The sequence below is a fragment of the Semicossyphus pulcher genome, unplaced genomic scaffold (assembly GCF_022749685.1).
Source record: "Semicossyphus pulcher isolate SPU_LCO1_2020_fin unplaced genomic scaffold, fSemPul1.0.p SCAF_23, whole genome shotgun sequence".
NCBI classification, from domain to species: Eukaryota; Metazoa; Chordata; class Actinopteri; order Labriformes; family Labridae; genus Semicossyphus; species Semicossyphus pulcher.
Genome location: NW_027211697.1, coordinates 2,578,931 through 2,606,804, shown reverse-complemented (window position 1 = coordinate 2,606,804; position 27,874 = coordinate 2,578,931). Strand labels below are relative to the sequence as shown.

General features: G+C 40.5%; 1 protein-coding gene across 1 annotated transcript; it reads left to right on the top strand.

The window, feature by feature from the left end:
• The first annotated feature begins 381 nt into the window (after positions 1-381).
• shisa9b (shisa family member 9b) lies at positions 382-18,895 on the top strand. Its single transcript, XM_069674772.1, has 4 exons — positions 382-908; positions 3,786-3,892; positions 13,876-14,016; positions 18,272-18,895. Exons 1-4 carry the CDS (start codon positions 382-384, stop codon positions 18,652-18,654), a joined length of 1,158 nt encoding a protein of 385 aa, XP_069530873.1. The 3' UTR covers positions 18,655-18,895.
• The last annotated feature ends 8,979 nt before the right edge of the window (positions 18,896-27,874 follow it).

The following is a 27,874-nucleotide window of genomic DNA, read 5'->3' as shown; positions in this document are numbered from 1 at the left end:
CTCTCTCCCCGATTCCCCTCATCGGGGTCTCTTCATTGTGTTCTTTCTCTCTCTCTGTCTCTCTCTCTCTCTCTCTCTCTGTCTCTCTCTCCACTCTGTGTAGTGCAGCAGCCTCAGAGGTGTCTGACATCCATCACAGACAGGTGCACCACTTTCGAGAGGCAGCCCCCGTCAACAACTATTTACCAGAGTATTCAACTGCTAATACACAAAACTAGTTTTTCAAGGCAAGAAAAGTAGAGGAGCGCGCGGTGCTTTTACGCATGGAAGTTGGAATCAGCCTCGTTGAATTTACGCATGGCTGTGTCTCGTCTCCTTGGAAGATGCGTCCGGGCGCATGAGAGCTTGTCACGGCGTCAAGAGGAAGGTAACAAGTGAGCAATGATGCGGGGAACTGAGCTGCTGCTCGGTTACTTTCTGGTGAAAGTTATGATGTGCGACGCGGAGGGCGAGCAGGGTGAGTCCGTCGACGACTTCATGTTTATGACCGGGTTTAACGACTCGAAGGAGGCGGAGAGCGTGGTCACGGAGAGCGTGGTCACGGAGAGCCCGCACATGGAGGACAAGTGCCGCGGCTACTACGACGTGATGGGCCAGTGGGACCCGCCGTTTGTGTGCCAGACGGGCAGCTATCTGTACTGCTGCGGCACCTGTGGCTTCCGGTTCTGCTGCGCGTTCAAAAGCTCTCGGCTGGACCAGACCAACTGTAAGAACTACGACACCCCGCCGTGGATGATGACAGGAAGACCTCCGCCGAAAGTGGACCCGGCGCTGGAGACAGCGAAGGATAAAACCAACCTCATCGTGTATGTGGTCTGCGGGGTCGTGGCCATCATGGCACTGATAGGAATTTTCACCAAGCTCGGTTTGGAAAAGACGCACCGTCCGCACCAGGACGATATGTCAAGGTGGGTGCTAACTTTACCTCAGATGTTGACTTGAACTATCACAACATCTTAAAGCAGGAAAAGTTGATCATAAAATTGTGAAATGTAAATAAGTGCTCCATTAAAATTACATTATTTTAAAACACAGGGATTTTGGAGGGAAACTGGATTCTGTTCAGTTTAACATCTGTTCCCTCCACTTAGAAACCAGTTTGATGACACTTTGATGTCACAGACAAATTTGTGTGTTTATGATTGCATCGTCCAAAGCCTGGTTGATGGTTAAAAGGAAAAATGTTAACATTTGTTTGGACTTGGCAAGACACTCATTTTCAGCAGTACAATAAACACCGAGCACAGGGTCAGCTGCACCGTTTAGTCAAAAAACACATTTCTTCTTCACAATTTCTCTCATACATCTTCAAGATGTGTAACAAAACTTCTTGTACTGCCTTGCCTTTAAAATAAATTTTAAAAAATGTATAAAACTGTGCACAAAATTTCGATTTCAGTTCTTGTGAGAATCAAACCCTTACAGATAGTTGATACACACAGACACACTTAAACACATTAAAACATTTGCGCTCAGAGAGGCTTATTGCTCCCTTACAGCCGACTCAGGAGACTGATTTTGGGCAGAACGATGATTACACTAAGGAGAAACAGAGAATGAGTCTTTAGCAGTCCAGCTTTTAAAACACGAAAGCTAAAAAGACACAAAAGTAAATGAAAAAAACTTCTTTAAAAAGGTTTGTTTTTACATCCATTGATCAAGGTAAATATTGGCAATAAAATAATTAATTACCTCACATTTTGAGGATGTGGATTCCACTGGTTTGCAGAGTGTTTGATCTGAACAATGTTACTCGAAACTGAGCTCACACCTGTGTCGAAAGTGTCACCTTTCTGCGGAGAACGACGGTATAGACAGGATTCTCGATCGGTACAGACTTCTTTCTGTTAGTTATCAATTTAATACAGGGAAATATGTCCAATTTGTCCCTGCGAAAGCCTCATTTCAACTGCATGCAGGAATTTTCTCACCTCCTTAATTGTTAACTGATATAAAAGCAACACTGCTCTTGTTTGTGACTCTTGGACAGGTTCACACAGAGGAACCTCTACCCTATATCAAATACCACAGCTTGGATTTATAGGTCGTCATTTTTTAAACCTGGGTCGATATTAACATTGCTGTCACCAATGATGGTAGCTTGGCTATTTAAGAATGGAGCTTTATGCAGGATGTCCCATGTTGCTCGAGTAACGACGTTAATGATGATTCCCTCTGACCAGTCTGCAGTGTTTTTATTCCCACTTTTCTGTATCCGATAAGCTCAATTGGAACCTTGGTCGAGGTGATATATAGGAAAGTATCAGGAAGTATCCAAAACTTTTGCCAATGAAAAACGAGAACACTTCCAAGCGAGTTGAGTTGAGAAGAGCTGAGCTATACCATACCGTGCAAACGATGCCTTAGGCTAAACCCACTTATAGGTACTTATCGGATAGGCAGTTTAGTTTTGATGCCAGGGCCTGCTCAGTTGTCTGACCACCGTTGCTGTCTGGTATCTGACATGAGAAACAATCAAATAGGTCGTTGACCTCTTGTGCCAAAGAATCAGAATTTCTGTTTAGTTTTTATGAGTGATTCATCAGATTGAACGATTGTCTGCCAAACTTTAATGGGAATTTACTAAGAGTGACACTTAGACTGCCTATGAAAATGGCAGTATAATGCTGTGGCGTTTTTTAAAGTTTAAAGAAATAATCTTGAACATTTTCATTTAAATAAATGTCTGTCGGAATGAGGTTACGCAATGGTGACTGTGCCTATGGGCCACTGATGAAAGCCTTTGCATTTACAGTATTATGGACTGGGTGTCAGTGGCGGCTTTCTCGGCTAGTTAGTGACGCGTTTTCCATCACCGAGCAGTGGTTGGTCTGCCAGAGAGGGTAGGCGGAGCCAAGCGGCTGCTTTTCTGGTCTCTGCGAGTAAACAGTAATCCACTATGGCTGAACAAACAAAGAAAAGATCGATGACTACAGATACAACTTCAAAAATAAGTGAAAATACAAAGAAAAAAAAAATTTCGACACTCAGATGAAGGAAAACATTCTTAAACGGAAAGCGACCGTCAGCGAGGAAAATCAAGAGTTACAACGGGGCGGCTGTGGCTCAGTGGTAGAGTCGGTCGTCTTTCAATCGGAGGGTCGGAGGCTCGATCCCCAGCTCCCTCAGGCTACATGTCGAAGTGTCCTTGGGCAAGACACTGAACCCCAAATTGCTCCCGGTGGCATAGCCAACGGGTATGAATGTGTTATCTGATTGACAGTTGTGCACTTTACGTAGCAGCCTCTGCCATCAGTGTGTGAATGGGTGAATGTGATATGTAATGTAAAAGCAGCTTTGAGTGGTCGCAAAGACTAGAAAAGCGCTATATAAGTACCATTTACAACTGGAGCCAACCGTGAACGTCACACATGCGACACTAGTCTGGATATCTGGGAAGTGTGCTCCCAATTACCGTTTATCGCCATAGGTGTTGCTAAAGAGAACGAAACTGAAATTTTCGAAATTACAACTTTAAAAAAATAAAACATATTATATTATGTAAAAAAAAACATCAGTGTTACAAGAATTTCGGGGTTACGACTTCAAAGGTTTGACCAAAAAGTCTGCCTTTTGATTTAGAGAATAAAAGATGTCCCATAAAGGAAACAGAGATGGATTCAGGAAAGATTTTGAGTTTACTGAGAAATATAAAAAAGCCAGAATACCCTTAAAAAGAATTAAGGAGTCATTAAGAAGGACTTCTTAATGACGGCTGGAGTGCACTGCTGGCCTACAAAGAAACAACACTTGTTATTTACTGAGATTGTTCTTCATCCTTCCAGAGCTCTTGCACATGTTATCCGCCATCCTGCCTCAGAACACTCTGACGACATTGGACTCGGCCAGCACTATGAAAACATACAGACCAGAGTCACCGTCAACAGTCTCCGTAAGTACTGTGACACACAGAGCACCCAGCTACACACCTACACACACATTCGCATGACAGAGTGGTGTGTTTACACTGTGTTCCAAATTATTATGCAAATGATATTTTTCTCAGATTTTCCTAAATAGTCGATGCCAATAACAGTCAGCATAATTTTCAAGTCATCAACCGTTAGTTTAATGAATTCGAATGTTATTGAACAAACCTCCCAATGATAACAGTATTTTTCAAAAATAAAAAACTTAAAATGCACTGTTCCAAATTATTACGCACGACAGAGTTTTATAACATTTTATAGGTTGTTATGAACTGAAAATGCTCATCTTTTGAATTTGCAGCATTAGGAGGTCATATTTACTGAAATCAAAAGCTATTTCAATCAAAAACATTAACAGGTCAAGTTACATTTTAACATAGGACCCCTTATTTGATAGCAGCTTCATAATTCTTGCATCCATTGACCTTGTGAGTTTTTGGAGAGTTTCTGCTTGAATTTCTTTGCAGGATGTCAGAATAGCCTCCCAGAGCTGCTGTTTGGATGTGAACTGCCTCCCACCCTCATAGATCTTTTGCTTGAGGATGCTCCAAAGGTTCTCAATAGGGTTGAGGTCAGGGGAGGATGGGGGCCACACCATGAGTTTCTCTCCTTTTATGCCCATAGCAGCCAATGATGCAGAGGTATTCCTTGCAGCATGAGATGGTGCATTGTAATGCATGAAGAGGATTTTGTTACGGAAAGCATGGTTCTTTTTTTTGTACCATGGAAGAAAGTGGTCAGTCAGAAACTCCACATACTTTACAGAGGTCATTTTCACACCTTCAGGGACCCTAAAGGGGCCGACCTGCTCTCTCCCCATGATTCCGGCCCAAAACATGACTCCGCCACCTCCTTGCTGACGTCGCAGCCTTGTTGGGACATGGTGGCCGTCCACCAACCATCCACTACTCCATCCATCTGGACCATCCAGGGTTGCACGGCACTCATCAGTGAACAAGACTGTTTGAAAATGAGTCTTCATGTATTTCTGGGCCCACTGCAGCCGTTTCTGCTTGTGAGCATTGTTTAGGGGTGGCCGAATAGAAGGTTTACACATAACTGCAAGCCTCTGGAGGATCCTACACCTTGATGTTCGTGGGACTCCAGAGGCACCAGCAGCTTCAAATATCTGTTTGCTACTTTGTAATGGCATTTTAGCAGCTGCTCTCTTAATCCGATGTTTTTGTCTGGCAGAAACCTTCCTCATTGTGCCTTTATCTGCACGAACCCGTGTGTGCTCTGAATCAGCCACAAATCTCTTAACAGTACGATGATCACGCTTAAGTTTTCGTGAAATATCTAAGGTTTTCATACCTTGTCCAAGGCATTGAACTATTTCACGCTTTTCGGCAGCAGAGAGATCCTTTTTCTTTCCCATATTGCTTGGAAATGGTCGTCTGCTTAATAATGTGGAACGCCCTTCTTAAGTAGTTTTTCCGTAATTGGGCTCACCTGGCAAACTAATTATCACAGGTGTCTGAGATTGATTTCAGTGATCCAAAGAGCCCTGCGACACAATACCATCCATGAGTTTAATTGAAAAACAAAAAATGTAATCTTTATGACACTTAAATACAATTTGCGTAATAATTTGGAACGCGGTGTAAACGTTTGGTTACAAATATCTACTCGCTAATGCTGCTGCCATCTGCTTGAGCAGGATCGTACCACCACAACAAACCTCAGCACATACTCGTCAACTTACATTTTAACCCAATATACAGATATTTGAATTAGACACGGACCTAGAAGAAAAAATGTTCATTCATTCACAATCCTGATGAAGCAATTAGTAATGCCCTTAGAAATCACTTAACATACACACTAATTACCTCACAGCTCTGTTCCTTAGCCAAACGTACTGTATGCACTCAGGCCTCACACATGATATCGCACTCCTATTCTCTCATTCATCAACACCGACACCTACACACACCCACACAGACATGTACTGAAAGAAAGAGTTCTTATTAATGCTCACCTGCTTAGTACGCTGACAGCTCCAGTCAATAAAGGTACTCTGCCTGCCTCACTCGCTCTGCAGGCTGGGTAATTATAGCAAATGGCACCTCATTTTAAAACAGTGTTTTAAAGACACGCTTGAGCTGCACTCTGAAGGTTGTAAACTCGAGGATAAACTCAGATTCTGATTAAGTTAAATGTCATTCAGTATAGTGGAATATCTGTATATCATATCTGGTATTGATATGTATGATGGAAGTTTGCATGCTCGTGTTTCAGCTGCAGAGAGCAGCAGGTGGTTCACTGATTAGTCAGGAAGGTTTGCTAATTAGTGAAAACACCTGGTCTAATCTGTGCTCATAATGAAAACCTGCCCGTTCTCAGCACACATGGCACACTAGACTGCCTATGTCCAATTACCTCACCACGCAGGCTGTAGTTGTGCTAATATTTGAGCATTCTCACCGAGCAGAACAATGAGGGAGTTAATTTATTTCAGATATAGAAAATACACCCAAAGGTAACAAATTCAACAATGTTTGGACGCAAAATTAGTGGAAATTCTGTTGCGAAAATTATAAACACTAAATTATAAAACCCTAAAAACAACAATGTGCATTGCTTGGTTGCAGAATTGATAGGAAAATAATGAATTTAATGGCAATTTTTTTTTTTACATGTGCTCCCTCAGTAGTATACATCTCAAAAATGTAAGCGGTTCTATTTTAAGAGCCAGATATCTTTTTTTGTTTTAGCTGAGTTTTTTTCCCCCTCCCTTAAATCAGCTGAGGTGATGTGTCAGCTCTGACAGGATAATAATTAATCATTCTAAAACCAGAGCTCTTTCTGTCCTACCTTACCTTCTCACAGAATAATTATCAGTTCATTAAAACACATTGACAGACTGATGTTCAGAAAGAGATACCGTATGCTTTCTGTTTAACTTTTCTTTGTCTCTCCTATTTGAGCACTTTATATGCTGCATAATGACACATTTAAATACTCTGGTTTAAAAACATGCAGGGTAGAATAACCAGCTCACAACAAAGGCTGGAAGTGTTGTAATGAACACACTTGGACTACATAACTGTAGGTGAACGCGCTGAAAAACTTGTGTCCTGGTTTAAAATCCCATTTTCCTGCCAGTCCCGGGAGCTTCAATGACGTGAGATGACATGACAGCATTGTACTGTAAAACAAGTGCAGTCACTACAACTACTTAAAGGTTATGCCACTTTTCTAAAACATTGAAAATTAAATGGCTTTTAAATATTTGCAGCTGCCTCAGCCAACCTACCTCCTTCTTTAAGTCAGGAAAATAACTGATACTCATAATACATTTATTCTGATATTAGGGATGCGGCATATATATCGGTCCAATTAATCATCGGCCGATAATGGGAATATTTCATTATTATTTATCATTCCGATAATACAATTTTATCCGATAAAAACAACTGATAATAATTGCTTTTATTTACTTATTAACAAGCCTACACATTCCGACACAGTAGCAATGTGATCCGCCATTAAACACAGAAAAGAAGAATCCCCAGTGTACAGTGCATATTTTTTACTGTTTCCGTGAAACAGGATTACACGCGGCAAGGATTCTGTTTTAAGTTTTAACACAATGAATATTATAAGTCACCTGAAAAGTCGTCATCACAACAAACGTGTATTTAAGTAATAAGAAGTAGAAGTAGCTACAGCTAGCATTAGCATCAGCATCAAAAAAGTGTTGTAGTCCCGTTCAACAGGCATTTGAAAACTGCAGAAAGTTTACCAAACAAATAATGACAAAAACAAGGAGTTCATGGCACTTGATGACCAAGCTTCCATGGTAGAAGATCAAGGATTTTGCCATCTAATGGCGCATTTGGAACCCCAGTATAGCCTCCCGTGCCGCCGCTACTTTGCAGACGTATCCCTACCTGCACTGCACGATGTTGTCTCCACACACAAATGGCAGTGACATAAGTTTTACCACAGACATATGGACTTCTGATGTTAGTCCAGTGAATATGGTTAGTTTGATGGCCCAGTGGCTGGGTGGAGAGCTTAACATGAAAAAGACATTACTGCACGCACAGGAGTGCTCCGGTTCGCATACAACGACAGCGATCTGCGTAACTTTTGAAACCATGATCGAGCAGTGGAACATAACAAAGTAGAGGGTGCATGTTGTGCTTAGAGGCAATGCACGCAATGTGGCCAAGGCTATGGAGGTGTGTGGTTTAAAAGCTTGGGCTATAACAGCCTTACTTTGTATTGAGGGGTGCACTTTACTTTCTGTTTCAATTACCTCTGATATGAGATACATGTCAGTGCATTTCAATTTTTTTTCTTATGCAAAACATAGGCTTTTTTTGTGTTTTATGTTGATGTGTCTCATTTGTCAAAGCGTTTACTTTGTTAAAGTAAAGATGTGTGTGTGTTAACAATAGTGATGTCAGTAGGAATTGGTAAGTATAGAATATTAATATATATCCATCTTTGCCCACTGCAACTTAGCTGTACTGTAATTTTTAATTAAACATGTATTTATAAAATGCAAGAAAAAAAAATGCACCATCTTTCCTTTCGTTTGGTGACCCTGGCTGTAGAGAGCCAGGGCACATACAGGGGTGTACGTGAGGTATTCTGTGTAACAGATTTGGCAACATCACAAGAATGATTATTGTTTTCTTGACAGCAATCCTTGCAAGGTTACAAGAGGTGACATAATATTTTTTGCCACATGGATCTGTAGTGAACTTGTCCTGTCCTGCTGTGCTTCCTGGTAGCAGGTGTGGCTTTACCACAGCTATGAGAGTCACTGTATATTAAGGATGCTGGTGCAAAGCAGTGATCGGAGCTTCTTTTGCCTCATCTATTGCCTGTCAAAGATAACAAAAATCTGTTCGACTGGGCTATAAGCTCTCATTCTCCTCAAGACAGCAGTAATATAGATTAGGCCACATGCACTATCATGTCCTGCTGGTCGCGAGCGTACATGGGGCAGTAGTGAAGAGTGGCCTCTTTTTACTCCAGGCGTTCAGCCAGTGAGAACAAAGTCTGAGCTCAGTGCCAGCACTCCACTGCTGCATGACAGTCCGTTTCCTCGCTGACACACAAATGTATTTCAGCAGCATTACCTCCGACAGCAGCTGAGAAATCAAATGTAGAGACTACCCAGGGTTCTATTTTCCACCTGCTGTATAATGTACCCCGAACTGTACTGAAGCCTTCAAATTTTAAGTAGATCATTACAAACTGACAATACAGAGAATATAAAACATTAGGATGGAGACACAAGTTGTTTGTTTCACTCTTGTTTGCTTAATTAATCACCATGACAACAGAGATACAGCGGGGCCATTAGCCAATGAAGTGCCTCGAAACTTTTTTTAGTTGTTCAGACAAATATAGATTAATTTACAAAATCACCTGTATCTTAAATAAATGGAAAAAAAACAGAATCCAACTCTTAGGATGGATTAATGAAGGGGAAATCTCAACAAAAATATATTTGAAATGTAAAAAATAGCTTTTTAAACCATGCTTCTTGCCTTATCCTTAGGTCATTAACTAATTAGATGGTTAAAAAAACAGATAGTGATTTAGAAAGGACTGTTCTAGAGTAATATGGGTAATGTTACTCAAATTCTGCACCATCTGTATATAAAGATAAAGAAGTCTCCATCTGCTCTCATCATACAAAATTATACAAAATACCCCCTGCGACGGGTGCTGCCATCTTGCACTGGTGATGCCATTTGGAGCCAGAGCTGCGCAGTAGAGTTCAGCAGGTGGAGCCGCCGTAGCCACTTCCGCTAACCAAAGCACACACACTTAAGCCCCTTCCCCACTGGTCAAAAAACTGGTCTTTTTTTGCTTAGTGGGAAAGGTTACAATCGGCATTCAGACCCGGTTCACATAAATCTGCAGTAGACCTGGGTAATTATCACCTTGACTCCAATCGGTAATGATGGGAACGCAAAACCTGGGTCAACAAGCTAATCTCCGCCCCCTTTCCGGCGCGATGCTGCCGCCGAGTTTGATAAACAGACTGAATAAGTAATAGATACAACAAAGACCTAACCACCGTAACATCTTCACTGTTTACTAACCCTGTTTCCAGCACGTTTGTGACATTAGACGGTAATGCAGCAGAAAAGAGACCGAAAGGAGTATACCTCACTTGCAATGCAAAAAGAGACCCGGGTCTTCTCGGGTCTGAAAAACCTAATTTTGGTGGGAAAGGGGTATTAACTTACTGAAAAAAACCCCCGCAAGGATCCCGCACATCGGTGTATTTAACCGCAGAACAGCTTCTTGTGTTGGTCTGAAGCAGACATTCACAGATATGTAAACTTCAGTGACTGTAGTGATTGTTTTAGTTACGTTTCCTCTCGACGTTCCTCCTCTACTCTGCTAATCTGGAGCAGATCAACTGCAGGAGCCGGATTTGTCAACAGAGCTGTCAATCATCCTTTTTACAGCATCAAATAACCAATTAAAACTAAACTTGTCAGAAAAATGAACACATGGATGTAAATCAGCATGATAAGAACTAACTATGACAGAAACCATGTTTGAGAAAAATGTATTTGGCGTGTATTTTGATTTTATAGTTTCACTCATGTCCCATCTGATAACATGGAGGAGGCGGGCTTTATGACCTATACTGCAGCCAGTCAGCAGGGGGCGCTAGAGATGTTTTGGCTTCACTTTAAGGGAGCTGTCATGTCGTCCATCTTTTTAGACAAGCTATGTTCTGCACGAACAGTTTGACATTTTTTCTTTTTGGAAATTATTAAATATATCATTTTTTAGGAGCTCGAGAATGGAAGTATGAGTTGTATCAGTTAAGCAGGTGTGATATGAAATTCACTAAAAGAAAGGCTTAATAATGGTTCTGAGACAGATTAATAAGAAAAAGTGTTTTCCTTAAAAACGGAGGGGGTACACAGTATGAAATACTGACAACTTATAATTCCAAAATGGAATTTTGTAGCTGCAGCACTGATACATAATGTGGGTAACGCAGTAGTTTTATTTTCTTATTGTAAGATACAGTTGAACCTGTCTCTTTAAGCTAAATAAGATCTGCCTCATTTGATGTCCTTTTGGTTTAAAAATGTCTGCTGTTAGTCAGGAAATAGGTCTGTGGAAGAATTTGAGATCTATGAAGATTTAGATTTCCTTAACTTTTTAGAAGTACTGCAAACAGAGCGCTGGTTTAGCTCAGTAGTAGGGCAGGCGCCCCATATACAGAGGCTACAATCCTCGACGCAGGTCGCAGGTTCAACTCCCGCCCTCGGCCCTTTGCTGCAAGTCATCTTTCCCTTTCTCTCTCTCTCTCTCTTCAGCTGTCCCCAAAAAACATTATTCTCTATCAAATCTATTTACCCATCTTAGTCTATAATGGTGTTATAGCAACTGAATTATGTTTAGGGTGTTTAGGGTGCCAATAAATTGGCACACATACACACACTCAATATTGCAAACTTTACATGCTTTGTACACCCTAATACAAGACATGTTAACCACATAAAGGTCAGTCCAAAAATGACTCCTATAGATGATCCATACCTAATCCTTAAGTTATTTTATACGTCTAAAAATATGTTTTATCAGACACTTTACACTTAATCTGCATACCACACAATAAAAGTATAGTGTTTGTTGCTTTCAGAGTCTGACAGGAACGGAGAGGAGTTGACTTTGAGTGAAAAGAATATTTTCACTGCTTACTTGAAAGTAGGCTGTCTGTAAATAAGAGCGCCCTTCTCCTTGTACCGTTTATTTCGGGGGCACACGGCGCCCAAAATACTCTCTTAAATCTTTTATGAGTTCTAGGGAGGTGTCTGTGTCTGGAGTGTTAACTTGCTTATTTCCGGCAACAACCGTGGAGTCTTTAACCTTACGAGTCTGCAGCAGCGGCCTACTTTCCTCCTGCAGTTGACATGAAAAGGGTCGACTCTGACAACAGTAAAAGCAGAGATGACACCAAGTCAACACAAAGTCAGAGAAACATTAAAGAGGGAGAAAAAGAAGCAGATACGGCAGCACCTCAGCTTAAATTGAGTTTGGCATCCTGAAAATAGCATTGTTGGACCGTTTTAACAAAAGCACTGTCCTCAAATCCATCTGAGGCTATTTATAGAGGAAATCTGTGATGCTTGAGACATCCAGACAGGCTCAGAAAATACATGTTTTTAACATTTATGTTTGGATACAAAAGCATTCAGTGTACTTATTGAAGTGATTAATTATTTAAATGAACTGTTGTCAATGGCCTCTGCCTTAAAGGGGATGCCCTGACCTTCACCTTGACTGGAGTATCAGATAAACTCAGTGGTCGGGTGATGCCACTCAAATGCTATAGCTTACAAACCTACTCCTGAGAGGACAATTAATGAGCACTTTGAAATACTTTGAAAAGCTTATATTGAAGAAAAATGAATGGGATTAAATTTGATTCTAGAACTTTAACTGTTTTTTAAAAAACAGATTTCCTAAAAAAGTTTTTAAAGCTCCTTTTATTATGTATAATTCTGGTTGAAGTGAAGTGAAGTAAATTCAATGTATCATGTGACAGTAGACGATCTAATTGGACTTTTAGCTTAAAGAATGAGAGCCTGTGTGCATGGCCCACTTAGGATGAAATATATGAAACTGAAACAGGTCAACAAGCCCAGAAAGGAACCTGACAAGGTAACACAGATAGACTTGATGCAGAGATCTCCTGTTACCTTTTTGGACAATTTGGTTGTTTTTGTTCGTAAAGATGCCTCATGATGTTCGCTTTTATACGATATTAAAAAAACGTCAGTTGAACCGAACCCTGTTAAAAACGTAAGGAAATGTTTTCTATAACAGTTTTGATTACAAATCCATCACTGAGTTTAATACGTTATCTGTGCAGGTGAAATAATGTGCTGTCTTTACAACTACCATTTTGGATCAGACCTTAAATAAAACTGGATTATACGGCCATCCTGTTATAAAGTAATCCTTCTCATAAGGAAACACAGCTGCACCGTCCGTATTTTGTTACCTTAAATGACCTCCATACCACCGAAAGATTGTCAAAGCTGTCCTCTGCATCATTTCATGAGACAGCATTGATAGTTTGAGACTTTCCAAATTAATTAGCACGGTAATAAAGTTTCTTGCTGACCAGCGGGGAATAAGAGCCCAATTAACCTATTTTCTGTATTAATGATCTGTTTTTATAAGACGCAGGCCAGAACAAGTACTACTGGATGCCTTACATGTTCAACTTTGTAAACCTTAACCACTAACAACGTAACTGATGAGCTGATTACCTTATTTAGCGCCTGCGTTATAACGCTGACAACTCCTGTGAGCCAGGTTACCTTTTTGCATCATGAAAAATGATGTTGATTTACAAGTAACCGTCATTATGACTTTGTGAGGTCAAGCTGAAAATGAATGATCAAAACTGTCAGTTGATATCTCCACTCAGATATATATACCACACAGCGCATGCAGCTTGTGAGCCTGTACGCTCCTCTTACGTCGTCTGCTCGCGCCGAGGAGGAGACACTCTGAACATCTGTTTGCTCTGTCATGCCAGTAGGCAGGGGGCCAGTCTATTTGCCGTGCACCCTTTAATTTAGCAGATGTCTACTGTAGGATTAGTACAGTTTTACAAAGAGCAGTCATGACTCCCCAGCTGGGTCCCCAGAAAAGCCTACTTAAGGGGAAGCAAGTTGGAGACACAATTATTCTATATTCACATCAATTCATGGAGCTGATTTAGATCTTTGGAGTGACACTTAAAAGAGAGCTAAGAGTTTTAATTAAACAAATAAAATAAACATACAATCAGAATGACACCATCTTCTGTCTTATATTCATGTATCTTATATTTAAGCTAAAGCCAAGCACATTAAAAGCTACAACCTCTTATTAAAGGGATATTATCACTGCCAACAACAGAAACAGTGTATTTCTGCTTTCCCTCCTTCAGATAGCAACCAAATGAACAACTTGGTCCAAGCATCGACGCTGATAACGCAGCCTTACCCGCCTGTGGGACAGATCAGCAGCCCTTACGAACAACTGAAGCCGGTCAAGGATCTCAACAAGTACGCCACGCTCAAGGCCGTGGGTAAGAACTTGTTTACGACGAGACATGATGATGAAAAAGATGTTGCCCTTCATCGCTTGAACTGATTTGGCGTCACATTACATCCTCTATAAATACAACTAGAATAATTAATCGGGGTGTTTCGACAGACACTGTAATCTGAGTTATCATGGAGACAGGTTCATAAGTTTATGAGGCTGATCTGAAACGCTTCATGAAATGTTTTATGGAATCCCAGCGACATTAAATGTGCTTAATTTTGTGTTAAATATTTCTTGTCTCAACAGACAGAAAGATGATGTAATTACATTTTTCCGTTAGTGGCTTCACTGTCATCTTTTTCCTTTCAGTTAAGCATTAAAATGAAGCAAGTGAATGTGGCTTTGATAGTTCTTCACTCTTTTTTCTGTTTATGTCTGTAAATAGGAAGCAAGTTATTTTAAATCTCCATAAGATCTCTGGCTTACAGAAATCCTTGTCAGTTAATCACCAGTCCATCAATGCCAAAAGAGCGGAGCTGGAAATGTATTTATAGAGGCAAGTTTGTTGTTCTTCTCATGCGCTAATTTAGGAAAGTCTGCAGCCAGCGTCTGGACAAGTATTAATTAAATAAATACAGTCTAAGCCTGCTGTATATAATAAGGGCCCTGAGATAAGTTTTCTAATGATTTGGCGCTTCATAAATTTAATTGACTTGACAAATAAGATTTGAAACAATAAATAATAGCAAATTCTAAAATAGTGGCGCTTGGGGATGGTGCCAAATGCTTTTTCTTCAAGTGTTATGCTAATTTCAAGCTTCATATTTCACTTTGTGATAGCTGTGGAGTAGCTTAGCATAATTTACAGTTAAAAAACTAACTACAGTTAGGGTTATAGAGCCTCAGCTTGAAGCAAGTCCGTCAGCTCTGTCCCTTTAAGAAACCCTGCCCCTACAAGCCCACTTTTTTCTGATTGGCCAGCTCTCCGAGGCTGCACTTTGTGACATCACAAAGTGCAGCGTGTAGAAAAAACTGTGTGAAACCTGGTGTTCAAAGCAGCCTGCAGACTGAGCTGAAATTCCTGGGAATTACTCCAACGTACTTTTACCTGCAGATTTGAAACTTTAGCCACGTTTAGTGTGGACATCCAACATTGGTAACATTATACATACACTCACGGCCACTACATTATGTACACCTGTACAATCTAATGCAGTTCAATCCAACAGCACTGCCAAGGATTCTGCTTTTATGAAGTTTAGTTTTTGTTGACTTGTTGTGAGTCGGAAGTGTGTAAATTCAGTTCTGTTTATTACTGAGGCAATAGTTAAAGGTGGTGTTATACTGAACTAAATTATATTGAGATGTGTCTCTAATTTTTTGTCCTCCCTATTTACATACACGAGGGGGCCAGAGTATTAGAAACACCTCTGAATATAATGCAGGTCAGTACAGCCCCACCACCAATTATGACCTTGACGCTGAAACATCATTAAAATAACACCGCTATGACATCTTAGAAAAAAGCCTATATAATACAGGCAATATAAAAGGTGTATTGAATTAGATTTTTCAGGTGTACCTAATGAAGTGGCCGGTGAGCTTCATTTATTTTTCAGTGTTTAAACTTTGACATCTCTAATGAAGTTAAAACCAAGAATTAAGCCACATTTAAAGGATCTAGTTGCTTTTTATATTGATTTCTGTTGCAAGAATTATAATTACAGTGAAAAAATAGTCCCAAAATTAACTGATATCTATTTTGTGCCCTTGACTATTGTTAATATTCAGAGAAAAAAGTAAGTAAAACAAAGACGCAGAGTTATGGGTGAAGGTATTGTGGATGTGTATTTGATGCTGTTTAGCACAGTGGACGTCTCTTTATAGACTCTAACAGTATTAATTAACCGTGTGTGACAGACCTGGCCATGGAATCTATGACAGCTATCAGCACACATGTAATGGGTCCAATCACACAACCCAGCTTGCTCTCTTTGTAATTCTCCCGAGCAGCTGAAACTTCTCCACTGAAGTGTCGTAAAACAAACTGATCATTATGGGAAATAAAAATAGAGCAAATCTTAGCTAATGAGACTGGGGACAGGAGACAATCAGGAGCAATCAAACACAAATGAGTTGTTGCCATGTGACAAGATGCACGTTTACTGTACACAGTGAGCTGCAGTAATAAAATAGTATGATCCGGAGGCCTGACAAAGCCTGCAGCAGATGTAGTGACCACATTAAAGGTTATCTCAGGGACATTTTATCAAACATTGTCTGAAATGTTTGAAGCTTGCTGCGCTCAGGCTCAGTGACTGCTGAAGTGTATACTGTTTTCATACATTGTCAGCACCTGATTGAAGACAAAAAAAAAATCCCTCAACAGTGGCTTATGAGCAAAATGCAGCAGATGATTATGTAAAGACAAGAGCCAAAACAAAAGGCAAGATGTATTGTGCAATACTCTACTGGCAAGCATCTCAGCCATACTGAGTCCCCGGTGTTGTACTAAAATAAATTGCTCTCTAAATATATTTGCAATCTTTAAATTGGCACAAATTAAATTTTACATAATGGATGACAAAAAAAGAACAATGTGAAAAGATATATTTAAGCATGTTTTCGCTTCCTGTAAAAGGAGATTAACAGTTTAGTAAACAATATTGGATTGTACATTACTGTGAACGAAGGGCAATTTCCCATAGGGATGGGGGGACTAGCATGTTATTACACGATAATTAGCAGTGGAGCCAGAGCTTTGCAGGCTTTATTTGCTCTTAGATTTGCCTCTAAGGCCCGACCTAACGTGTTAGAAGAAGTAAAGGTCAAATGAACATGTAGTGTACCTGTAGACACTACCTAGGGCTGAACATGATTTTAAGTAGATAGAATACATCAGATTCTAACATAGAATTACTTTATCTGTCAGGCTAGTATTGATAGTATTTTATATAGGGATGCACTGATCGATCGGACGTGGATCCAAATCGGCTGATCTCGGCTCTAATCAGGGGATTGGTGATCAGCCAATCACCTTTCAAGCGCTGATCACTCCAGCCGATTGCATGACATAAAAACTATGAGCCACTTTCGAGCACCACACAAAGCTGATTAAAGATTTTTTTCCACAGCGAAGGCAAATAAATCACTCGCTTGTGCGCAATCAAGGGCGATTGCTGGAGAGGCGATTGTCATTTGGTTTTGCGTCTTTGCCTCGGACAGAAAAAGTGTTTAGAAGTTAACAAGATTCATTCAACGGATGCAAGCACTCGCTTTACAAGGAGGAAATCCCGCAGCATGCGCTCCTCCTGCTCCTTTGGCGCAGTGTCACTGTGACCAGCAGTGATCACAGGCACAGACGAGATCCAAAGGCGCCAGTAGGTTTACCACACTATAAAAAATAAACAGTTAATATTCACACTCTCAACCAACCGGACAGGGGTGCAAATTACTTAAAATCACTAGATCACGATCGTTTTCTAAATTATCAAACCGAAGGACGACTTAATATTTTTCCATTGTTGTTAAAAATAAATCCGTCACTGACAGAAGTACAATTAGACAAGATCGCCCACTGCAGGCATAATACATGCGTGAGCCTGTTGTTGTTTAATTTCCTTGTTTGTACTTGAAGGTCTACCACGTTTTGACACAGGCCTGATAGAATATTGCTTTTTGTTGAACTGTTTACAGAGAAGGAGTTCATTTGTTCTTAAAAGTTTTTTAACTGAATAAACACAGAATACGTCTCCGTTCTCACATTTTTACATGTTTGGGTTTTATTATTAATTTCTATTTTTTTTGCAATTGTTATCTTTAACATTGTTAGGCTTAGTGTTTCAGAGCTGTCTCTCGTGGACACAGTTGATACAGAGAGTCCTATTTACTTGTTGTTTAATATGATTGCAGAGCCTACAGGTTTCAGGCAAAATTGAATAGCCTATATATTTGTTTATTTGCGTTGTAGGTCTACATATGTGCAACACACAGTTATCAACTGCAATGGCTGCTAAACACTAAGATCATAATGTATTAATTTCTCTCTGTGTTATGATTTTCATAATCTTAGAAAGGTTGGAAAAATGCATTTAAATAGGTGATCGGATAACTCTAACAACTCTTATATGTGAACTTGGAGTACTTTGTTTTGGATGCTTTAGCTGCAACCACAAGCATTAACTTTTACTCTCTGTTTAGCTGCCTGTTAAATTCTGCTCTCATGACACAAAGCTATGGCTAATGAAGGGAAAAAATGACAAAGAACTATGATGTTGTTTATCTGTATTTGTTAGCAGAGAAAGCTAACGACAGCTTCTACAGCAACCGGCGGACAATGATCGAGATGACAAGCAAAACCAGCCTTCCCATGGAGCCTGTGGATATGGAGCCAACGCCGAGTAATCCGTACAGCCCGCCCAGACAGCTGTCTGGAAAGCAGAACGGACACAAGTACAAAAGCCCCAGGAGCCGCAGCTCTCAGTCGCTATGCTACAGCGCCAGCACCGCTGTTAGCCCAGGGGCGCTGAGAACCTGGGACAGCAAGGACACACTGGGACTCAGACACTGCTACGGCCAAAAGAAACTGTGCATCATAGAGAAGGAGCTGCACACCACTCGCTACATGCCTCCACAGCCGTACTTTGTCACCAACAGCAAGACAGAAGTGACAGTATGAGGGGCGGTTCAGACAGCTGGTTTAAAAGGAGCCTGCCTTTCAAAGAGACAGTAGCTGCTGACTGTGGGTGGTGCTGTAAGGAATCAGCGTGGACTGAAGCAGACTTACATATAGGGGGAACATTTACAACGCCACATAAAGGTGAAGTGTGCTGTAAAAGGAATCTATCATTGGGCCTCAGGAGGGCACAGTGATGCTGTCATCAATATTTATGTAACCACACAGCTACATTACTCATACATAACAGTGATGAGACGTGACACATACAATACTGTCATCATTATTTACTGAAATAATGGACCTTAAAATTAAAGTATATCATTTCTTTTTAAGCAACATTTGTATTTATTTATCCAATTATGTAAGGTTCAGTAGTCTGTGATTAACTGGGTATTTATAAAATATTTTACTGGATGATTTAAGATAATGTTGGTAATGTTGCTGCTAGGTGGTGGAAGTGCAGACTCCAGAAGTGCGAGTAATATCTTACAAGATAATAACTTTAAAGAATAGATTTTATAAAAACTACATGACAGCTCCCTAAAAGTGAAGCCAAAATATTTCGAGCGCCCCCTGCTGACTGGCTGCAGTATAGGTCATAAAGCCCGCCTCCTCCATGGTAACAGATGGGACGAGTCAAACTATAAAATCAAAATACACGCCAAATACAGTTCTCTCTAACATGGTTTCTGTCATTATAGTTAGTTCTTATCATGCTGATTTACGTCCAAGTGTTAGTTTTAATTAGTTATTTGATGCTGTCAAAAGGCCTCCAACGTCATGATTGACAGCTCTGTTGACAAATACAGCTCCTGCAGCCAATCTGTGCTGGATTAGCAGAGTAGAGGAGGAACGGCGAGAGGAGACGTAGCTAACACATAAGCTGATATTCTTGCTTTTAACTACGCGTTTGCGTACGCATGATGGCTGCCACACGTTCCCGGCGTCTGTTTAGAGCGTCGGTTGTGCACATCCTAAAAAAATAACGCCACGCGTAAGGGAGATGCAGTACACATATGAACGGAATGGGGCAGTGTAGAGGCTGCGGGGATGTGACAGGGTCAACACAGCAACAATGGCGGGAAGTTCTGAAGACAAGTTGATAAACCAAGTCCGCAATTATCCACATATGTATGATGTGTCAACACTGCACAGCGACAAACTTAAGTTCGTTTTTAGAAGTCGACGTGGAAACCTGCAAAACTAAATGGAAACAAGTCCGGGACCGTTACGTCAGTGCACAGAGGAAATTGTTTGAGAAACGGAGTAGGGTCGGTGCCGATGGTGTTCTGTCCACCGAATACACAAAAGCTGTCCCTTTTTTTGCCGTGATCTTAACATCATAATAACCTCCTTGAGTGTCGCCATATCTGTTGTTCACATCCCGCATATGGTAGTTGCATACGGCCTGAGCTCTCTGGCGTGCCCTCTAGAGGTATCCTCCAGTAACACGCGGAGTGTATAGACAAATATGTGAACAATTACATTCATGACGCAGCCGGTTGTTTACGTGTAGGCGAGGTTAAAAAGCAAGTATATCTCCAGCCTTACACTACAGTCATTGAACTTTTAACTGTGAATATCAACTTGAGACCAACATAAGAAGCTGTAAGTTAAATGTGTGTTTTGGTTAGTGGAAAGGGTGGTGCATCAATACGGCGGCTCCCCCAGCTGCTCCGGTGGGGTTATTTTGGCTTATTCTTTGTACAGCGAGAGGAGGTGGAGATGTGGCGTCCATCTTTGTTGGCCCAAAGGTATCTATCTAAAAGACATCAACATCTACTAGTTGTTATATATCAAACAAGCCAAATGAGGATAACAAAGCTCTCAACAATCGTCTTAATTTAAAAATATGTCATCTGAAACATTTCTTACATACATATATATTTTGTCATTCAAAATGTCTAAAAAGTTATCAGTAGATCTCTTTCAATGTTGATGGCCATGACTATTACTGACTTTGGTACGAACTGTTGTAATTTAAATAATAGACTAAAGTATAGAGGAGTCAGTGTGAATGTGTTGCTGTTTACCTAAATAACTAAAAGCCTATTTACATAGCGATTTATTGTCACTTTTTAAAGTGGTCCTTCTAAATGCATTCAGTCACTGCCAACGAGAGACATCCTACTGATGCATATATGTCTATGATTACTAGGAGAAGTAGCTGAGAGTAGAGGCAGTGTGATGCTTTGGGCAATGTAGAGTGTTAAACCAGTGTCGTATTGGTGTAATAGTGCCTCTCATCAGTACCAGCATGTGTGTGATTATCCTAGAATAGACTGTAGAGGAAGCCCCAGTATTTGTGTGGAGGTTGGTCTTATTCTTAGTGATCCATTATTCCCCCAACACAAGTCAGTGTATGTGTGAAGATGGTGGTTCTCAGATGGAGTTTGCACATCGGTGATCTTTAATCCCCATTCTTACATCTATTGAATGTATCTGGTCTGGACGGTCTGAAAGCAGCGGTGCAGTCGATGTTTCCAGTGTTTCCAGGATGAATGTAAAAATGTTGTGAAGCAAAGTAGTTGGTCTGTTAATACTTCTTCATAAACAGGTCAAGACATATAAACAGCTGATCGACCATGAAAACTTACTACATAAAAAATACATACGTGTGTGTTATTTCAGTTAACTATTCAAACCCTATGTTCAATACTGGTCATCACTGCTTATGTAAATTAAATGTAAAGTACCAGATTAGGAATAAATGCGTCACTTGGCAACATGTTTTTTAATAAACAAGGTTTTCTGATGCATTGATCATTGGTTACAAGCAATATAAAAAGATGCTCGCGCCTGCCTGCGAGTCTTACTCATGCGGTGACTATTTCAAGCAGCCGAGCACAAAGCTGCGCTCAGAGCTGGTTCACAAGTGTGAAGTGGGAAGTATAAAGGTGTGTTTATGTGTCCTCAAATCCGACTGTTAGTTTGTTAATATTCTTACAAACTTAACCAAACTGTATGCACAATTTTCAAACTTATGTATATCTAGTTCACTGAACTGTAAGTTTACATTATTATCCAACTGTTTCAGTGCTTCACTGTTATATTAAATCTGTTATTAACACTATTTAAACTTGACTATTACTTTTTAATGCTATCAATATTGTATATTGACAACCATTGAATGTTTTGGGAATGCTAGTTCTTCTTTTTCCTGAAATATTGTGAAACCACTAACTAATATTTACATGAAGATCTGCTGTAATACTGCCAATTAAAGACACCACGTGTATATTATCTGTTTGCATTTTAACATAGGATAATGAGAATCCAACTTCATGAAGTATGAAGGAGAGCCCCTGTCATCACATGTGTAAGACAGTTCAATATGATGGCTATCTAACGGAACAATTATCTGATTAACTATTTGCTCTAATGCGTGTAGCTATGTCTCTTTGTGTAAAGTGACTTTGGCTCAATATGCCCTGTTAATATATCATTAATATTATCAATTATATTAGTTTAAATCCTCCACTTATCCAGGACAGTAATAGAGCATTTACATGTTTTCATTCATTCTTTGTGCAGTAAAATATAATCCACATGTCACCAGTGTCTTGCAAAAACTTTGAATCTCTAAAATGCCACTTTTGTTGTATTTAATTACATGAAATTACAGTGACTCGGTTTCATTGTGGTATTTTAAAATAGTTTCAGCGCGGTCAGGTTCATGAAACATTTTCTAAATGTGGAAAACCTCGCCGGCTGCCTTTTATGATGATGTAAGGTTTCTGCAAGAAAGTGCACATCAACAATGTCGGCTTATGTTCTGTATTAGATATACGATCAGAGTGTAGCCCAACTTGTACACCATTATAACTCATTGGCAATGAGCCACTGTAGCATATTGTTATTTGACTTCATTTAACATTCTGACTGGCAGGTAGACAAAGTAAATAATCCACCACAGCTTTTAGCATTTTGTCTTAAGTTCTCTCTTTTTCTTAAGTACACTAAAAGAAAACGAAGAAGAAGAAAACGATGCGTAATCACAAAAACAGAGGATATTATTATTTCTACAGAAGGAAGTCGTCTGTAGTAATTTTGGTGCTTAAGAAATCTCTGTTTTTTTTCCCCCTTTTAAATTCTAATTCTAGCCGGTTCTCTTAGCTGCCCCCTCCAACGCCACACCAGATGGTATCATAAGAATATAAAAGCACACTCGAGTGCAGCCAAGGACCTCTTCTGTTTAATAAAATGCAGTTGATTGGACTTCCTGTTTTAGTGTGCTCCAGCTGTACAAAATGAAATGTCATTATACTGTGTAAATTAAAAATATTTTTAATAACTCTGTTTTTTTATGACTTTGTGTGTCCTTACTTGTCCTGATGGTTCTGATTATATCACTTAACCCAGTGGATTAAAACAGTTACATGTCTGCGATAAGCTGCATATTTAGATAAGTGATCTTGTTCAGTGTCACTAACATTTACAGATATAAATATTGCTCACATTGCAAATTATATGGTGCATACAAAAACTACAACTTTCCATGCAAAAGCTGATGTTGAATTGCATTAACACGATAACAATAGCAGGTTAAAAGGTCACATCCACGCACACATTTTAAGCATTGGAAGTCATTTTAAGGGGGGGGGGGGTATTATGCTAATTTCAAGCTTCATTTTTCACTCTGTGATACCTGTGGTATAGCTTAGCATAATTTACAATAAAAAAAAAATTCACGCCCTTATACAGCCTCTGCTTGAAACGACTCAGTCAGCTCTGTCCCTTTCAGAAACCCCGTCCCTACAAGCCCACTCTCTTCTGATTGGCCGGCTCGCCAAAGCCTGCGGAGGCTGCACTTAGTGACGTCACAAAGTGCAGCGTGTAGAAAAAACTGAGTGTGAACCTGGCGTTCACAGCAGCCTGCAGATTGAGCAGAGAACCCTGGGATTACCCCAACATACTTTTACCTACAGATTTGAAACTTCATCCGCGTTTAGTCTGGACATCCAACATTGTAACATTATACAGCTCCGGAAAAAATTAAGAGACCACTGCAAAAAATATATTTTCCTCTGGTTCTTTATTCCTATTCTAAATATAGGTTTGTGTTGTAAAATAAACATTTGTTTTCTATACAACATTTTTCCCTACTTACAAATAAAATATTCTCATTAAGGTCTTTAATAAATGGAATAAGTTTTTCAGACCTCAAATAATGCAAAGAACACAAGTTCATATTCATTTTTAAACTGGAATAACCTGGTTTTTAAATAAAGCTTCCATGCGTCTTGGAAGACCTTCGCGTAGCTGTTTTGGATTGCGTTGGCCATGACATGTAGAGAGAGTTGCTGATTTAAGAAACATTTGAGTGGTCTCTTAATTTTTTCCGGAAGCTGTAAATGTCTTAAAATGTGAAACAGCATACCCCCTCTTTAAATGGCTGTCACTCTAAAGTGAAATGCCCAATGCATTTTCATCTGTCAGGACCAAGTTTAATAAATGAGATCAGTCGATCCAGCTGGGTGCAAATGCCTCATGGAGATCAAAGGCCAGTCTAAGGTGTCTTAGGTGTCTTATGCATGAGTAAAGTGCATGACCTAATAAAGAAGGAGAATCTGATAAGTTTTTGCTATCAAACACAAAAGTTTTTCTCTGTTTAGGTAATTGATAGTAGTCTATAGCTTTGCATTACAATTTGATTACAAGAGAAAAATTGAGATATTCCAGAAATACTTTCAACAGAGTAAATCAATTTTAACGCCACACAGAAAAGTACCACCTTCAAAACAAAAGCACCAGAACCACAGGGGACAGGTCGCTCAGTTCTTTAAAACAATTAGGAGAAGACTGAGGGCACATTTGTTTGCCTTTAAATCTACTTTGGCTCATTCTAAACATTTTGCACTTGTTACTCCTATTACTCCTGTTTACAGACGTGATTTCTATCAGGAGCTAAGTTTTTACAAGCCTCTGGGAGCACTGTCATTTTCTTGATAACGCCAGGAGACATTCCCGTTAATTAGCAAATGATGTTTCCTACCATCAGGGTGGTTCCCTCTGGAAATTAAATCAGCACAATAACCTAATTCAGTCAGATGAAGGGGCACAGCCGCGTCCTGCTGAGTGAAAAATCTTAATCCTGAGAAAAAACAGCCCAGGTTTTAAAACAAAAAAAACTATAAAGAACTGTACTGACGGAGAAACAAACAGCCGATCCATGGGGGGTTAAAACAAATTAGGTTTGGATTCACATGCTGACAAATGCACTGGAGTAAAAAATTAAGAGTGCCACAGGTTTTCATTCAGAGAGTCCTCTGAGAGTGGAGAACTTCACGGCAGGCCACCGGCACCGCCATTACAGGCATTTATCATGTTTTTTAGTTTCAAGGTTTTGGGACAGATTAATGCTTTTTAAAAGTAATTATTTAAACTGACAAAAAGAGCAGAATTCCTGGAAAAGATCTCCTGCTCCGCAATACAGTGACGGAAAAGGATTGTCAGCTTTGTAGGGTTCCCCCAGTGGCTTCTGCTCCCTGGCCCCCACATGGTTTATCTTCATCTTGGTGAACAGACGAAAGATTAATTGAAGATCCGGCATGGATACATTTGGCTTCTCATGGCTTTACAGAGATTAACTGCAATCTACATCAACCTTAAGATACACGATCAGCCATAACATTATGACCACCTGCCTAATATTGTGTAGGTCCTCCTTTTGCTGCCAAAACAGCCCTGACCCGTCAAGGCATGGACTCCATTAGAGCACTGAATGTGTTTCTGTGGTATCTGGTACCAAGACGTTAGCAGCAGATCCTTTAAGTCCTGTAAGTTGCGAGGTGTGGCCTCCATGGATCGGACTTGTTTGTCCAGCACATCCCACAGATGCTCGATTGGATTGAGATCTGGTCAATGCCTTGAACTCGTTGTCTTGTTCCTCAAACCATTCCTGAACCATTTCTGCAGTGTGGCAGGGCGCATTATCCTGCTGAGAGAGGCCACTGCCATTCGGAAACGTCGTTTCCATGTAGGGGCGTACTTGGTCTGCAAGTGTTAAAGTAACACCCACATGAATTGCAGGACCCAGCACAACATTGCCCAAAGCATCACACTGCCTCCCCTGGCTTGTTATCTTCCCACAGTGCATCCTTGTGCCATGTCTGCCCCAGGTAAGTGACGCACACGCACCCGGGCCATCCACGTGTTGTAAAAGAAAATGTAATTCATCAGACCAGGACACCTTCTTCCATTGCTCCGTGGTCCAGTTCTGATGCTCACATGCTTATTGTAGGCGCTTTCAGGGGTGGACAGAGGTCAGCATGGGCACCCCGACTGGTCTGCAGCTACGCGGCCACAGACACAACAAACTGCGATGCTCTGTGTGTTCTGACACTTTTCTATCAGAACCAGCATTAACTTTTTCAGCAATTTGAGCTACAGTAGCTCTTCTGTTGGATCGGACCACACAGGCCAGCCTTTGCTCCCCACATGCATCAATGAGCCTTGGGCCCCCATGACTCTGTCGCCAGTTCACTGGTTTTCCTTCCTTGGACCACTTTTAGTCGGTACTAACTACTGCAGACCGGAACACCCAACAAGAGCTGCAGTTTTGGAGATGCTCTGACCCAGTCGTCTTGCAAAACCGAAAGCGTTGCTAAGTGTATTTAAATGTGAAAGTACGATAAAAAATGTCCCTAAAATTGATAAATAATCGTGATCTCAATATTGATCAAAATAATCGTAATAATCATTTTGGCCATAATCGTGCCGGCCTAGCACATTGGGCTGTAAATTCTCGCGTCCTAGGACCAGTCTTCTTTCACAACAATGATCACACCACCTCTCATTTACCCCACCTACAAATCCAACCTGTGTAGACAAATACTGCAAACCTCATCTGCAACTTTTCCCGCCTTAGCATCAATCTCACCAGCAGCAGGCTAATGGAGCGGCTGACTCTGCTCGTTTCAAACTGAGGCTGGATTCATCAGCGGTGAAGCCAATTAAACAACACAATATGAATCGCGTTTGCCGAGTCGTCTCTGCACGGATGCAATTTGGGAAGTGTAAGTAATGTGAAATATTAAGCCCAATTTAACATTTGCACACCTCATCAAAGTCCTTCAGTTGATTTAAGTCTTGACTCGTGACACAAACAATTTCCTTCATGCATGCACTCAACAATGCTGTATGTTAAGTGTTCTTCAGGACTGCGTTTAATAGGAGCCCTTGAGTGAGAAGCTTCGATTGATAAGCTGTCTAGCAGAGGCATCCCTCTTGAGCTGCTGCTTACCTCATACTAAAGTAAATTTGAGTTATCATTTGAGATAATGAGGGTCATTTCAGCATTGTACTGAAAAACTGCTGCTGTGTGGAAGCTTAAAGGGTGTCTGCTGCTGTTAAAGCAGTCGTGATTCACCTGGTGTGCCTACAAATATTAAGATACGTTACATTTTAATTCAAGTGCTGTCATACATACACTGTGCTACTGCTGCTGTGTCTTTTCTAATGTAAGAAATAAAACCTCTACAGGGAACGATGTTCATCTGAAAGGAGGGAGGACGTCAATGGTCGTAATGTCCACTATACTGCAGTCAAGCTCTGTTAATAAGGGTGCAATTCCCTCCACATCAATAGACACCAGCAGGGAATGAATAAGCAGTCAATGCTCCAGATTAATCCATTCGCCCAGCCAGTGCAGAGTAACACAGCCCCGATCATTGTGCGGCTGCATAAGCAGACGGAGCAGCTTGGAGCAAAATCTGAGAGTTTTCTGAAAGGAGGCACGTGGAGATTAGGAATGTGGAGCTCCTCTGAGAGATGTCTCCATCACAGACGGAGGCACTGGAGAGTCTTTTCTTCAGCGCACGGCAGGAAAGAAAAGCCGTCTGGAATGGGGCTCAAAGTATTTGATTACCTTCATGGTATCATCACTTTTTATAGGGCTATGGCTGAAAAATGTCACTTCATGTCTCATCTGTGGTCACTGTATCCTCTCCCAGTAAGGTTTTGATCCAACCTTCACTCCACTGTATCCTGCTCAGTTTGAGAGGGGATCACACAGATGCTTCTCTAGCAGAGATCACGTAAACACAAAGATACATGGAAGATCAGACAAAATGTAGATATGGAATTATTCCAAAAATGCTGCCTGGGGAGCATCAACGGGTGAAGTGTGACACATAAAAATAACACAGATGATACTGTGACAGTGAGGCGTAGAGCTTATTTGTACGTGTGTATTACTACTACTTCCTGATCAGCCCTC